Source organism: Pipistrellus kuhlii, unplaced genomic scaffold, assembly GCF_014108245.1.
Source record: "Pipistrellus kuhlii isolate mPipKuh1 unplaced genomic scaffold, mPipKuh1.p scaffold_m20_p_1, whole genome shotgun sequence".
NCBI classification, from domain to species: domain Eukaryota; kingdom Metazoa; phylum Chordata; class Mammalia; order Chiroptera; family Vespertilionidae; genus Pipistrellus; species Pipistrellus kuhlii.
Window position 1 is genome coordinate 25,081,414 of NW_023425404.1, and position 16,772 is coordinate 25,098,185.

General features: G+C 36.6%; 1 protein-coding gene across 5 annotated transcripts in view; it reads right to left on the minus strand.

Annotated features, from left to right (window-relative positions):
* The window catches only part of TMEM260 (transmembrane protein 260), a 56,324-nt gene that overhangs the window by 12,491 nt on the left and 27,061 nt on the right, over positions 1-16,772 (minus strand). For 4 of the 5 annotated variants that reach the window (XR_006741335.1, XM_045580298.1, XM_036435790.2 and 1 more), the window contains 6 exons: positions 14,768-14,947; positions 12,555-12,595; positions 9,397-9,480; positions 7,956-8,070; positions 6,002-6,171; positions 2,700-2,871 (listed from right to left, as the gene is read on the minus strand). Coding sequence is in view for 4 of the 5 variants with exons in the window: in XM_045580298.1 (XP_045436254.1) it covers positions 2,700-2,871; positions 6,002-6,171; positions 7,956-8,070; positions 9,397-9,480; positions 12,555-12,595; positions 14,768-14,947 (762 nt within the window). In the remaining variant the exon portion in view is untranslated. The remainder of the gene's footprint in view (positions 1-2,699; positions 2,872-6,001; positions 6,172-7,955; positions 8,071-9,396; positions 9,481-12,554; positions 12,596-14,767; positions 14,948-16,772) is intronic. The other variant, XM_045580299.1, reaches the window with a different exon arrangement.

Here is a 16,772-nt window from a genome sequence, read left to right on the forward strand (position 1 = left end):
CAAAGATAAAAACCTTTTGGCTAAATTATCTGAATTTATTAGTATCTCCAAATTAATACATATGCTGACATTTAAAACAAATCATTAATATTAGAAAAGTCATTTTTCTTAATTCTGTAGTTAATATATACTTAGATATATTTTTATTTGTATCGGTTTTCTTTTTTTTTTTTTTTTTTTTTTAAGAAAATACTTCTAGTCCAGCCAGCATGACTCAGTGGCTGAAGAACAACCTATGAACCTGGAGGAAACAGTTTGATTCCTGGTCGGGGCACATGCCTGGGTTGCCAGCTCGAACCGCAATAGAGGGTGTGCAGGAGGCAGCTAATCCATGATTCTCTCTCATCACTGATGTTTCTATCTTTCTCTCCCTCTCCCTTCCTCTCTGAAATAAAAATTTTTTAAAATTTAACTTAAAAAATACTCCTATTTATACTTTCAAAACTTTGTTAAAGTTTGAATATCATTGTTTGAACAATTATGCTTATGTTTTACTTGCTTTATATACCTAAGTCATTTAATTAAAAATGAGTATTTTTAATGTAAGTGTATATGGCAAATATTCACAAAATACTTATTTTTTTTATTGATTTCAGAGAGGAAGGGAGAGGGGAGAGAGAGATATAAACATCAATGATGAAAAAGAATCATTGATTGGTTGCCTCCTGCATGCCCCTTACTGGGTATCGAGCTGGCAACCCGGGCATGTGCCCTCGACCAGAATCAAACCTGGGACCCTTCAGTCCACTAGCTGACGTTCTACCCACTGAGCCAAACCAGCTAGGGCATAAAAACTTATTGAATTTGATTTTATTACCCAATAGTTTGTTCTTGGGATATTAACATTAATTAAATACCCATGGTGTGCTATGACATTGTTTCTCATTTAATTCTCATAATAATCTTATATGTGAGAACAATTATATCTGATACTATTGAATGCCCACTGAATAGCTAGTACCTTCTTCTTTCTCATGAACACAATCCTGACTTTGATCAGGTAACCAGGGCAGCAATATGCTTGGGTCTAGTCATTCCCCTTTGTTGGTGACAAGTTAGGAGTGGGCATATGACAATTCTGGTTAGTGTGGCCCGAATGGAGGTCCGCTTGGGGCTTCTGGGATACATGTTACTCCCAATAGAGAAAGGGGATGGGGCAGGCCCCAGAAGAAGTCTGTGGCCTGGTTTCATGATGTGATGTTTGGAAGAGGGCATCCATCAGGTCAAGGTACCTGCAGAGAAGCTGCCCCAGAACATGGGCATCACTGAATTGCTTACAGAAACCTAAAACCAACTATCTCCAGACTACTTGTCATGTAAAATTAAAAACTCCATAGTTTAAACTATCTTAGTCAGATATTTTGCTTCTTGCAAATTCAAAAGCATTCTGTCTATATGATGATCATTTCCATTTTATAAACAAGGAAACAGGCTCTGAGAGAAAAAAGTCATTAGTTCCATGTCATATATTCAAGAAGTGATGAGGACTTAAATTTAGGTCTCATTAACATTGAAATCCATACTTCTCAACTACAGTAGTTGCCAACTCAAACAGTATTTAAAACCATACTGTGATACCGTATTATCAATAAATAATTTGTCAGAAGCTAGACTAAAGATAAAATTAATCGGCATACTAGGTATAAATTCAAACTGCTTATAAAAATGTATCATCTGTGTTTTAACTGGTTTGGATGGAGCGTTGACCTGCAGACTAAAAGGTTCCAGGTTCAATTTCAGTCAAGGGCATGTACCTTGGTTGCGGGCACTTCCCCAGTAGAAGGTGTGCAGGAGGCAGCTGATCAATGTTTCTCTCCCATTGATGTTTCTGACTCTCTGTCCCTCTCCCTTCCTCTCTGTAAAAAAAAATCAATAAAATATAGTTGTTTTTGTTTTTTTTTAAATGTATCATTTGTAAGTTTCTCTATATTTGCAAATCTGTTTATAAAGTTTTCTCCAAAAAAGTTTTAGTTATTCACTAACTCAACAAAATTTGTTAAATTAGTAATGCGTCTAATAATTTTCTCAACCAAAGTAATCATAGTATTTTTTTAAGATTAAGAATTTCTCTTTTCCTATGACTGCTCTAAAAATAGATAGATTTATTTCCTTTTAAGAATTTATAGTTTAAATAATAAATCTTATAATTTAAATATATTTCTTCAGTTCTAGAAGTTTCAGCTCCAGGATGTTTCACAAGTCCATTCTGACCATATATTTTGCATATAATCATTAAGTTTACAAAAAATTCTATAGCAGAATTATGGTTAATAATTTCTATTTTGAGTGAAATGTTTACTTACCTGCAGCATGACTTATTTTATATTCAACCTAATTTATTCTAATCCCTAGACCAGTGGGTAGTGTTAATTTGTATATAAAAGAACAATTTAAAAATAAATTTACAATAAAATATTCCCATGGTTTGTCATGTGAACTAGAGACCTAGGATATTATTTGAATCCAACATGAAACACATTCTTAAAATGTGGTTTAACATTCAACACTCAGTTTAAATAACACAGAGGCAATTCATAGGACTTACACCATTATTTAAGAAAAAAAAAAAAATATGATACATATTCTAAAAGTGATCATGATATCTGTACCCATACACTGTTAAAATAGAGCTTTTTTAAAAAACATGTTTTTAAATCATTACAATTACTATATTCCCAGTATATTTTCCATATACTCACTTCCTGATCCACTAATGAAATGTCTGGCCTCAGTCCCTCACAATAATGCATATAACGGAGAGAATTTCCTGGCAAATCTCCTCTGAGTAAGATAATTGCATCATGAGGCATAGAGGCTAGAAGGTTCTTTGCAAATTTATCAATCACATAGTTGGTCTTTTGGTCACAAATGCTAAATAAAAGAATAAAAAAAACACATTAAAATAGCAGCATATTGCTTCAGATTTAATAAGACTGGGCTTATTTCCTACATCATTCCTTTCCCATCACACAATTTATATTTACTGCTTCAAAGTATTCAAATTTATATTTTCCAACAACATGCTTATACTTGAAAGTGAACATTATCATCTGAAGAAAAAAAGGAACTAATTGTGCAATTGAAAAAAATCAATATATTATTTCACGTCTAGAATTATAATCATTTTCATAAAAAAAGAATCAGTTAGGGCTAAGAATAAGACCTTTCCTTTTTCCTAAAATCATGTCCAATTTTACTAAAAAGAAGTAAGGTTTCTGATTCATGTTAATTTCATGTTAATTCCACGTAGTGCAAAGGAATACCCAGAAATGCAAAAAGAAATCTGCCAGTTTGCAGCATAAACTGGGATGCCCTTTGTCTGACTCTTGCATGCCAGAGTGACCCTTTGCACCACTTCCTTGATGTAAATATTTCTCTTTTCTGTGTCCAGCACGGCTAGAGAGCGGGTCCAGTTCCTGAGTAGGGGCGGCTGGGGAGAGAAAAATAAAAGAAAGAAACAAGACACAGAGATAGAAGGAAAAAGCTGGGACCAGGTGGGACCGCTGCCCTCTTCCGATGGAGAGACAGTGACCCAGAGCCCATGAGGCATGTTTATTTTATACCCCAAATACCAGGAAGTTTTCCTATTCATTCCTGGTGCTTGGCTGGATTTACATAATAAACCTCACCCCCTGGCACCTGGGCTGAAATGAAGGTCAAGCTGATAACACTTCTGCCTTTTGGCAGAACGTGTTTCCAATACGTGGCTTTGCTGACCACCCTGGATTCAGCTGACAATGTAAAGAAATGCTCATGTGCCTTCCCAGGCACTCTCTACACCTTGAGCCACAGGCTCCCTGTGTTTCTCTCTCCCTCCAGACTAAGCAATCATTAGAGAATGGGGCCCATGAGAAGAGAGGGAAGGAACAGAGGGTTGAGTTGTTACTTCTCTCCAAGCATTATAGCAAAAGCAACACTACTCCCTTCAATGATGAAGTGAACGTTCTAACTTCAAAGAAAAACTGGCATGAATTCTGAGCATTTCCCATAAAATAAGAAAAAGCCTACAAGAGTAAAAGCATCAAAAAACTGAGCAAGCAAGGTCCTTCCTCGTCTCCTCAGGTCTATTGCATTTAATGATACTGAGAAACAGCCGAAACTTGAATTGGCAGGCTAGTGTCACAAAGCAAATAAGCCTTACCAGAAACAAAATATTATCCCTGCCTTTGTAATGGATGCAACTCTTGCCTCCTATGACCCCCTGCTCTGCAGGATGATGCTTCACATTTACCACCCAGCAGTGTTGCTACCTATCCCATCGGCCTGGGGCAAATAAAATAATCAAAACAGAATAAAACCACCCAGCCTGTGCCGACATCCCTGGTGTTGAACCTGGATTGCCAAAGACCTGAGCCAGAAGACTGGGATAAAAGCAAGGTTGGGTAAACACTCACTGTGGGCTTGGCAAGCCCTTCGGAGCGAGCTGTGGAGTTGGGTATGGAATCCCACCAGGTGTCCTGGTGATGCAGCCTTCCTAACACTGGCTCTACCCAGGAATTCTAAAGAACACCGGTTTTTCAAGTTAAGGAGACAGAGGAAATTAAACTTTGTAAAATACCAATCAAATCATCTTATAACAAAACTCCCATGGACTCTTCCACTTCTGTAATGTTTACTCAATACTGCTGGAAATAAATGAATTATCACCTAAAACTTGGACATCTTTTAGGTTAGACTGAGATTTTCATTAGAATGATTATTTAAAAGATTTTGAAAAATACATATAATACTAATATATGGGTTAAAGAAGCTTTTAGACCAAGCATATCAAACTCTAAGGATAACATGGGCCAAATAAACAAGGTTTAAGTTTGTGTGGGCAGCAAAAAAAACAAAAGCTTCAACTGTCATAGAAACGTAGGTTTATTTAGATAGAGACATGCTGAATACAAAGGGCTGAAATAAATGAGTAATCGTTAACATAAAATAACAGAACATTTTAATAAAAAATAATATTTTTCTTTAACATTAAGTTACCAGACACTGAATAACTGCACAAATTAATAAGTGTAATGCAAATAAACCTGTTTTTCTTGTTCTCCAAGAGCAAAATATTTCTTGTTGTGCACACCAAACAAGTAATTTAAAGACTAATGATGTGGCAATCAGCTGCTAAAATATTCACTACTAGTACAAGTGGAGAGAAATGGTGCACCTGCGTGTAAGGCGCATTAAGGGAAATGAATGCAAGACGATTATAGTAATTAGTCATTAGCAAATGCTGTAGTTCGTTATTAATAATTATGTATAACAGGATATTGTAAAAATTAAGTTATGAAGTTTTTATTGAAATGTTTCTTACATACCGTTATACTGGCTGGGCCACAAAAATATTCATTGTGGACAAAAATATTCATCTGTGGCCCATGAGCCACAAGTTTGACATGCTTGTTTTAGACCTTTTTTTTTTTTAAACTAGAGGCCTAATGCACAAAAATCATGCAAGAGTAGGCCTTCCTTTCCCTGGCTGCTGGCACCAGGTTCCCTCTGGCACCCAGAACCTGGGCTTCCCCCAGCGCCCTGGCTTCCTCCAGAAGGTCGTCTGGTCTAATTAGCATAGTAAGCTTTTATTATTATAGATAATTAATATTCACTTCTACAGTATGAACTAGGTAAGGGCCAGGCATTACTCAAAAAATGAAATCTTTGAAGCCTAGTGTGAATTATTTTAGGGCATGCGGCAATGCCCAAATGTCTTTACTCTCTAAGTGGTTTTTTACATCATGGAATTTTACACATACTGCAGACTCTACTAACTCTCTCTAGAGTTCCTTAGAGGAAAATACACAAATGGTTTACATGCACCACCCTGTTTGCAATGCCCTGAACTACATATCACTCATGCTGAGATTCTGGTTCAAAAGTTTAAGGACCATGGCTTTCAGACCAAGCTGTCTCACTCTGAAAAATGGTGGAAGGTGAAGATGAAATAAAGTTCTAGAATCTAAATAATCCAAACATCTCTGGCTGGAGTGCTGTCATAAAAAGAACCACTTCCTACCTGTAATTAGAATATATTTGGTAAGTTACAAAAAGAGCTGCTGAAAGCCACTCCAGATACTGAAGGCCTTTGGTGTTCAGCGCTCGGTTACTCTCGGAAACCAGTGTGGCCAGCCCGATGCCAGCAAGGACTGCCACCACAGCGTTGCTCTGCATCCAGAATCGCTCCACCTGCAAAGAGGCACACAAGGTGACTGATCTGCAATCAATCTGGTACTTACCTATCTTACAAATATACTGCTTACACCTAATTGCTTATGCCTGCTGTCATTCAGGTCTTGCTTACTGACTTCCCCAATGCAACTCCAAGTTTCTTTAGTTTTCAATTTTCAAACATTCTTTCCTCCCAGTTTGACATGTGAAGCTCCCTTTTGGGACCCACACATTCTTTTCGATACTATGGACTTGGCGTTGACCTCCTGCAATATGGAAAGTGGAAGAGGTGGAGAAAGGCATTTGCCTCACTCCTGACATTCCCTTCCATGCGCAGAAGTGCCATTAGTTTAACACTCGCTGCCCTCTCACTTATTTCTTCCTGCGGGACTGTATGGACTGAGCTGACTGGGAAATTTGGGAGCTGGGACTGGACGTGCATTGCCCAGTGGCAGACTCTGTCCCTTTGGCACCAGTGGGACAGTGAAGTGGAGTGGGGTGCAGAAGGCCTGGCCTATGCAGCACAACCTGTGACTAGGTAGGTCTGCCTTCTACTATTGTGGATGCAGAATGAGGAATCCCCCTTGCTCACAGAATAAACCACATTCCTCAACATGGGCATTATCCTATGTAATAAAAGAGTAATATGCAAATTGACCATCACACCAACATACAAGATGGCTGCCCAATTTGGACACAAGATGGCCACCACAAGATGACCAGCGGGGGTGGGGAAAAGTTGGGAGGGATCAGGTCAGCTGGGGAGGGCAATTGTGAGCAATCAGGCCAGCAGGGGAGGGCAGTTAGGAGGAACCAGGCCTGCAAGGGAGGGAAGTTGGGGGTGATCAGGCTGGCAGAGGAGGGAAGTTAGGGGTGACCAGGCCTGCAGGGGAGGGCAGTTGAAGGGGACCCAGGCCTACAGGGGAAAGCAGTTTTGGGGGTAGAGGGGACCAGGCCTGCAGGGGAGGGTAGTTAGGGGCAATCAGGCTGGGAGGGGAGCAGTTAGGCATCAATCAGGCTGGTAGGGGAGTTGTTAGGGGGTGATCAGGCTGGCAGGCAGAAATGGTTAAGGACAATCAGGATGGAAGGCAGGCGAGCAGTTGGGTGCCAGCAGTCCTGGGTTTTAAGAGGGATATCAGACTGCCCGTTTAGGCCCGATCCTATCCCCTCTCCCCTATGCACGAATTTCGTCCACCAGGCCTCTAGTCAGTGATAAAGGTGATTCTACTGCTTGTTATCTTGTTTCTCAACTGATTCTGAACTCAGGTGACTAAATAAGATACTATCTATTGGACCACTTGAACATACAAAAAATTGTTTCAGCTGTTAAGAAAGAATTGTCTATATTTACAGAGTTTCTACTATGGGGAATCTCAGAAATGACAGCCAGGGAAAAATAGAAATGTGGTTGCTCTTTTGCATAGGCCTGGACAGGTGGGATAAGAAATAATAAACTGTTTTGATAAGAGCCCCCAAATAAACCCATATTTCTTTGCTATTTAGAAAAAAAATCCAGGAGAAATACAGTAGTACCAGTATCTATTACACACATAAAATGCCTAACTCAAATCTACCTTACATTTATTTTTCTATTTAACTATTGTGTTAATTAAACAATGCATTTTCCCTAAAAAGAGGCCTTTGCCTTACTAGTTCAATAATTTAACTTTTGATTTATAATAATGCACATATAATTTTAACTATTTCTGAGATGATCTGCTTTTCTACAAGATTCATGACAGACAAACTGATATATTCTTCACAAACTTTCTGGTCAAAAGATATATTTAAATAAAACTTACCACACCCATGAAAAGTGGTTTTGAAATATCTAAGTTTGCCCTCCAAGCAAAGAACAATGAATAAATGCAAAACATTCCAGTAAAAAGCCACACTAATGATGGGTTCTGTCTATCCCTATAAAAAATTAAAATAGGTCCAAAATTATTTGTGTACATGAATACCAATACTACTATTACATAGTTTTAAACTATAGGAAAATATTTGGAACTCTAGAACGTTCCATTTTTAAGTAGGGCTAGAGAAGGATCTCAGTGTTTCAAATTTGAATTGGAATAGATAACCAAAACATAGTCATAAAATACACTGTCTCTATATTCTAGACAGCTAGGAAATATGCAACAAAAGATACAAAGTTAAAATTTGCAGAAAAAATACAAATTATTAATCTTGTTAAATTAAAATGTAATTTAAAAATGCAAAACAAAAGGATAATTTCATGCACCAAAATAATAAAATGACAAATCGCAATAGTACTGGCGAGAATGCGGTTGCTTGAGAATGTATATTGGTCTTAAAGAAAAGTTAACTTGATAATATATATCAAGATTCTTAAAATATTCACATTTTGACCCTGTAATTTGACATGTATAAATAAATCTTTAAGCAATAACTAGAAATGTGGATAGAGCTTAATCTCTGAAAATGCTTTGGTATTACTTATAATAGTGGAAAAACTGGAAACTTTCTAAAGATCCTCTAATAGGAGAATATTTAATTATATAGACATTTAAATGATTTTAAATATTCTTATGGTATAGAACACATGTGTCAAACACAAGGCCCGTGGGCCAAATCCGTCCCGCCAGGCCTTGCAATGTGGCCCGCACCGCGCTGTCATCACTGCACTCTGCTGCGTTTCCATCACAATGACAGTTTATGACTGTTCAGTAAACCATTCGGCCCGCGATTTAGGCTGGATTTTAGATTTTGGTCCCTTCTCTGATTGAGTTCGACACCCCATAGTATAGAGAAATCCTGACAATATAATGTTAGATATTAAGGAAACAAAACTATAAATGTACATAGTACATATACATTTAAATAAAAAAATATTTGATGGGTTAGAAATTAGTGGTTAATAGTTCTATTTTTTTAGGTTTTTATCTTTAATCATTGGAGGTTACTTTTATCTTTAGAGGAATTCAAATAGTTGTTTGCTTCTTTTGTAAAGCAATAATAATTGGCTATGGGCAGAGTAAGGTATCAAACCAAAGTTTAAGACATTAAACGACTCGCCTAGTTAGACTATAATACACTGCTCAATCTTTCAAAACCACTAATTTATAATCAGAACAGAAACTATGAATAATACATATTTGCCTTAATAGAAGTGGTTAGAGCAATTTATTTGAAATATAAAGTACTAGTGGCCATGTTCTACAATGACATATTAAAAATATTAATTTAATTAATAAACATGGGAAAAATTATATCACTCACCTTCTTACTAAACATAGATTAGCCCAAATTGCAAGGGCTTGGATGTTGAATGAGAGTTCAATCCTCATGTTTGTTACTTGAGAACTGTAAAAGATGATCGAACTTATTGTTGACAGAAAACAAATTTGGTTAATTCCAAATAAAACATTCTTTGTAAAATACATTGGATTATGTATTGAATAATTTTAAGGGATGAAGTCAGATTGAAAATTATTTTTTTTCTTTCAAATTCGGGGGAGAAGTACTTCAAGAAAGAGTTATACAGTTTTAAGATATTTTTCCAATGGTAACATATGGTTATCAATTTATATTATTTGGGATAGCATCAGAACAAATAATTTTCAGTGTTTGTGATACTAGTATACTGTATTGATATTGTAAAAACAATTTGTATTTCTAATTGGCTTTGTAAGAAGTCATCTGAAATGGGTTTCTGAACTTATTCCTGGCCTCCAGTACTTTGCAATTAAAAACAAAATTAATTCAAAGCATGTTTTTGAAGATCCAATCATGAATTTAAAAAAGGACAAGAGAAATGATCTCCAACCATTCATTTCTGGGTTACTTTTTTCCTTAAAAAGGTTTCCTTGTTTTCTATAATATTTGCTTCAAAAAATGTTCAAGGAATCTCTGAAAAAATGCATAATTTTTCCTTATAATTATACTAAATTCTTCCATTGCCTCATAAACTAATTAACAAGCATTTTCCAAGTGGCATCTGAGCTCTCGCAGTGTCCATTTTTTGAAAAAGAAATGATTCTATATTCCATCTCAAAGAACTTTCTTCTCCCTGCTGGCAATTTTACTGGAGAAAATGTGATGCCATAATTATAGAAACCACACAATGTGTATTTTACTAATGGAGACTCATCAACTATGGGAAGATATCCTGACTCATTTTCAAATACACTTGAAAAAATTGATTCCAGCATGAGGCCCATTTCAAGCCATTCTTCAAAAGGAATGAAGTCAGCCTCAAAATTAATTCTTGGAGATCTGTTGCTTAAATGTAAGCTCTAAAACATGGTCACTGCCTAGGGTTAGATTCAATAATTTCCTTGTACAGGATTGCAATTTAGAGATATGCGTGGGGGAAAGAATTTAATTTGCTCGACTGGCAAAGGGTTGATGATTAGGTTCCATCATTTTGAAGGATTTTCTAGTAAGTTAATTATGAGTTCCCTTTCTCAACACTCTTGTCCACCTGAAACAATTAAACACTAGAAATTCTCTTAATCAGAGAGTATAAGGATTATGCTTCCATTTTTACATTATAATCTTGTCCGAACAAATAGTGTAAGTGGTCATCACTTTTGTCAGTTTTTTTTTTCCCCGTGGGGGTACAGCCAAACTGTTGTTATTTCAATGTAAAGGGGGCCTATAACTACCTAACAGATGACTTTTATATGTTACTTATGAAAGTTAGATGTCTAGTCTAGGGTTGCTCTTGAGAGTTCTTTGGAGTTCATGTGAGATTTGTTAAAGCAAATACACCGGTAATCCTGAGTGTGATAGCAGCCCCGAAAGGTAGGTAAAAAAAGAGCAGGCAGTGAGTCTTTGACGCTGAGCAAAAAAGGAGAAAGTAAAAGTGTCAAGACACTGGCAAAGCTGTCTTTATCCTTAAAAGGGAAACTGAGCCTCTTTGCTGTCTCCCCAGCAAAACAGGAGAGTGGGCTGTAAAAGTCTTAGACATAAAGAGAAATATTTAAAATCAGCTGTGAAAACCATCAAAGATTTGATAGCAGGAAAATGTTTTCAAAGTACAGCACAAAATTAAAAACAGGAGGCTAATAAATCAGTGTGTACAGAGGTGGGCAAAAGTAGATTTATACTTATTAGCATGCAAAAGTTTATTTTTGTGTTATTATTTTTCCATATAAAAACTATAAGCATACTTTTGACTACCCCTGTATATTATAAGCCCATTAAAAAAACAAATATGTTAAAAATATTGGAAAAATAGATAAAAACATTATGGGTTAATAATAGTGGTTACCTCTACACGCTAGAATTATAGTAATTTGCATTTTCGTATTTTTGCTTAACTGCATTTTCTGAATTTTTCATAATAATTTTGTGTCCTTTTTAAAAAAAAGAAAAGAAGGAAGGATGAAAGAAAAAAAAGCTAGCAAGTAAGAGAAACTATGAACTGATTTATATATAGAGTTGAAATATTCTCCTGACAATTTATATAAAAATTTTTAAGTTGATTTTTAGAGAGAAGAAGCGGGGAGAGAGAAAGAGAGAGAAACATCGATATAAGAGAGAAACATCAATTGTCTCCCGCATGTACCCTGACCAGGGATCAAACCTACAACCTAGGCATATGCCCTGATCCAGAGTTGAACCCCCCTCTTTTTGGGATATGGGATGGTGCTCCAACCAAGTAAGCCAAACTGGCCATAACCTCCCCATATTTTTCAAATGGTTTTCAAATTAATAATTGGAATCGAAAATTAATAATTAGAGATAACTTGAGTGTTATAGAAAACTATTCTTCCCTCATTTCATATTGAAAATATTAAAAAAAATTACAGAATTTGTATGGGTATTTTCCAAGTTGTCTTAATTTGTGTAAGTTTTAAAGCAAACATTAATCCATTTTTTTTCACAAAAGCTAATAGATAAAATATATTTGCTTGAGCTGACTTTAATAAGATTGAATGTTAAAAAATGTGTCTCAGAAAAAGAGCTTAAGGACAGTCTAGACTAGAGGAAAAGTCTTAAGAAACATTAGATATACTAAGCTCCAAAGAATTAAAAAAGCATAGCTCACTTCAAGATAACAAGAAAATAATTGTTCATGTTGATAAATACTATGTTTTAAAATGTCTGGGAGAAAGAAGATAGTCAAAATCAGAACAAAGCATGAACTTTAAATAAAGAAACACTACATTTGAAGCATTTAGTTTTATAGGTTCTATGTAGTCTCCTAATAGCCGCATTCATTGTTGGATTTATTGCTCATTTTCAGTTTTCTCTTACTGAAGGAGATGGTAGGATACTTGACAATATGCAAAACAACTGCCAACTACGTGGGTGACAAGTACTCACAGACATACCACTTCACAAAGAGAGAAACTCAGAAGTCCCTCAAACCACTCAAAGGAACAAATAGAGAATTCATTTTAAAACAGTTACAAATATTTCATACTCACAGTAAAATTTCAGACATACTGGATCCTATTTCAGATTTAGCCTAAACATAAGAGAGAAAAGTTTTCATTTACACAAGCATTAAACTAAAATTCTGCTAAGCTATCTTATTTAACTATCTCCATTTAAAAGATACACGCTTTAAATATACAATGCAACATTTCTCTTCATTCCAATTCTTTACTTCAGAGCCTTACTGAATTTTTAAAGCAAAACCAGTGAAATTAAACATGAATATCGTTTAGGAAAAATTTCAGAAATAATAGTTGGCTAAAAATCAGTCAAACTAGTCCAGCAGAAATGTCTAGTACATTAATAAATTAATAGTCTTTACACTTAGAATCTCTTTAAGCTCTTTTTTGAGGCACTTTGATTAGAGCTCATTATCATCTGTTAGTCTATAATTTCACAATTGCCTTTGAATTATACAAATTTCAAATCTGGAATGGTCCTCAAACAATATTTTAATGGAATGATCAATATAAGTAAACCAGGAGTGTCAAATTCTCAAGTCAAAAAATAATAATTATGCTTTTATTATTAAATATCTATAAAATATATATAAAAGCTAAAGGCATCAACCAACCAGTGGACGGTTGCTATGATTTGCACTCACCACCAGGGGGCAGATGCTCAACACAGGAGTTGCCCCCTGGTGATAGTGCACTCCCACAACCAACCTCCCGTGACCAGACAACCTCCTGGGCCTCCTGGGGTTCCTTCCTCCACCCCACCCCTCCCGTCGCCTCTCTTCCCCTTCCCCTCTCCCGTCAGCCAGCCTCTATCATCCCCGATCAGGACTCAGAGAGATGGCCCCAATCTGCCCCGATTGCCGGCCGGGCAGAGGGACACTATCCATGCACCAATTTGTAAAAAATTCATGCACTGAGTCTCTAGAATAATGTATATTTAAGTGAAAGTTTAAAACAAATTTATAGATCCACCATTCACTTAAGAAATAGAACTGCATGAGTACATAAGGTATCTCACACAGCCTGACCTTCCTCATCTCCCATAAACTTTTAAAAATATGTAGGTTTATTACTTTTGTATGTATCTATCCTAATAAAAGAGTAATATGCAAATTGACTGTCACTTCCACACACAAGATGGCTAGCAGGGGAGGACAGGTGGGGGAAACCAGGCCTGCAAGGGAGGACAGTTGTAGGCAATCAGGCCAGTAGGTGAGGACAGTTGGGGACAATCAAGCCTGCAGGGGAGGGCAGTTGGGGGGGACCCAGTCCTACAGGGGAGGGCATTTAGGGGTGACCAGGCCTGAAGGGGCAGTTAGGGGCAGTCAGGCTGGCAGGGGAGCAGTTTGGCATCAATCAGGCTGGCAGGGGAGTAGTAAGGGGGTGATCAGGCTGGCAGGCAGAAGCAGTTAGGGACAATCAGGAAGGCAGGAAGGTGAGCAGTTGGGTGCCAGTAGTCCTGGATTGTGAGAGGAATGCCTGACTGATCCAGAAGGATCAGGTCTAAACGGGCGGTTGGACATCACTGGAGAGGTCCCAAATTGGAGAGGGTATATGCTGGGCTGAGGGACACACACCCCTGTGCATGAATTTTGTGCACCAGGCCTCTAGTATTAAAATAAAAACCCATCTGTTTATACTTTTATTTTTCAGATAACTGATACAGTAACCACTTCAGTGTTTTCCCCTAATACGTTTTAAGAAAAACAAGCACTTTTGAACTTCTTTAGGACACAGTAAAATTTACACGCTTAGTGAAATTATATTTTATAAAGACTTTACACATAGGCATTACACTAAATACTAATATGAATACTATTCATCAAATATATATAAAAAAAAGTTTGGGTCAAAGTAAATTAAAAATTTCGAGTTTAATTTTTCCTTCAATCTTTTCCAGATATTTTAAATCTCAGACCAAGAGCCCAAAGTGACACCCAGTACTACGGAAATGCTTCCAAGTGCTGGCAGCAGAGCCTTTTGAATACTTGCTACCCTAAAATACATTCAGGAAATATATATAACGGTACAACATCAGGTTAAGGGATTCCATTTTTCCCCCTTACATATGTTAAAGGTCACATTTCAATGGGCAACTTTGTTCCATAAATAACTGAAATAAAAATTCTACATACTGCCATTGACAAACATTGTTTTTGTTGTTTTTTTTTTCAATGGAGGTCCAGGCAGAACACAGAAGTTTTGCCACTTATTCCTTATAAGAGCTTTAAGTATAAATTTACCAGATTGAATGTTCCATATTCTTCCCTGAGAAAATGAGTCAAAAATCCCAGCACCGTTGTCTGGTCTCCCCAGGTCCAGCGGGCTTGATTGAGGTAGGATGAGATAGGAAGATAGATGTAGGGCAGCAAACCAGCAGAGAAACACAGGCTCAACTTCCACACAGAGCCCCAGGAGAGTTCCTGCATCAGAGCACAGTGTGTCATATGACAATGTTTATCCTAGAAGATTCGTCCTGGAACTTCAAGAACACATCACGGAAAACATCAACTATGTTTACTCAGCTCTGATCTCTCAATTTATATGAAGTCGCCACAGAATACTATGTTAAACCTTCTGATTGCCAGGGATTACTAGAAAATTGCATCAGCCTGAACTCCTTTGCATGGCAGGTGAAATCTGAGTGAAGCAAATAATATTAGCGAAGACCCTTAAGTACCATTTTTATTGCATCTTTTAAAATTAAAACCATGTCATGACATGCAGCATTGCAGAGATAACTCAATTGGAAGAGATTAGGTTGTTCAGTTGATTTTGGATATGCCCCCAAATATTGTCCTAATACAAACTCATTTCATCACCTTCATCAGGAGTAGAGTTTTGCTATACACTCTCTTATGACTATACATTATAATATAAAACTTTCTGCAAGAATTTGGGTCATATCATGGAAATATTTGGCACAAATGAAGCTAGCTTTTAAATAACCTCCCAGCTCACCCAAATGCTATCTATCCTCAATTTACATATAGAATGAAGTACTAAAGCAAATGTGTTGTTCTATATAACAAGGTTGCCTCTATAGAGAATATATTTCTCATTGGCACACCTCTAAAATGAAGAATAATAGTGACAAAGTCTCATATAGATTAAGCCCAAAAGAATTCTGGTGTATTACTACAAAGATTCAAATACTGGTTGGGAAAGAGAGTCTCTTACAAATATCATCATTGGAAATTGCCAATTTTTCTTTACAAAAAGGGGAAATTCATATGTGATAATGGATATAAGAATCAAGATTCACATTCACCAGATGTTTAACAAGTAGCTGACTTATATTAATATTTTCAAATAAACATTCTTAATTGATTCTGGAGTGTTTTTATTATAGTACTGATTTCATTTGCTATTCCTACAGGGGCAATGAGATACATAAAAAATGACAGCATGAAAAGAATGTAAGAAATAACTAACTGAACAACGTGCTTTGCTATTCTTAAAAGTAGTCTTAAAGAAAATAAATGCTTGCATTGTGGCAGTTTCTGCATATTACAGAATGTCAAGATGCAACTGCTGCAGAATTTTCCTTTTGTGCAGGAAAGAACAGGAGGCAGTTACATGAAAGCTATCCACAGGGCCCAGGAGAGTGGTTCCATGTCCTAGCTGTGCATACATTAGATCACCTGGAGAGCTTTTAAAAAATAAGCCTCACCCTATATGTATATATATATACACATACTATATATATATATACACACACACACACACACACACACACACACACACACACACTATACACACACAGATACATACATTAATATATAGGGTGTCCCAAAAATGTATATATACTTTAATAGCTGATAGCTCAATTCTGAAAATGAAATGTATTTTAATAAATACTGCTTTATAATTATTCAGTGTGTTCGCATTTTTGGGACACCCTATATGTACACACATATAAACACATACTTACTCTTTCAAAGCTTCCCAGATCATTCAAGTGAGCAGCCAGAATTGCAACCAAGTGACTCAAGACTTCTTACTCTGCCTCAAATCCAACTACCCTGCCATTCCACTGGTAGACCTTATTTTCTAGCCTCTGTTATTTAAATGATGGAAATGGCAGGTCCTTTGAAGAGTCATTCTTCCCAAAATGTCATCCTTCATCAGTATCTGGCTTCAGTACAGGGCCAAGAGGCTCTCAAACCAGCCTCCTAACATGTCAACTCCGAGTCCTGCATGTTTTACACAAAGCATGGCCTCCCCTCTCAATCATCTAACACCGTG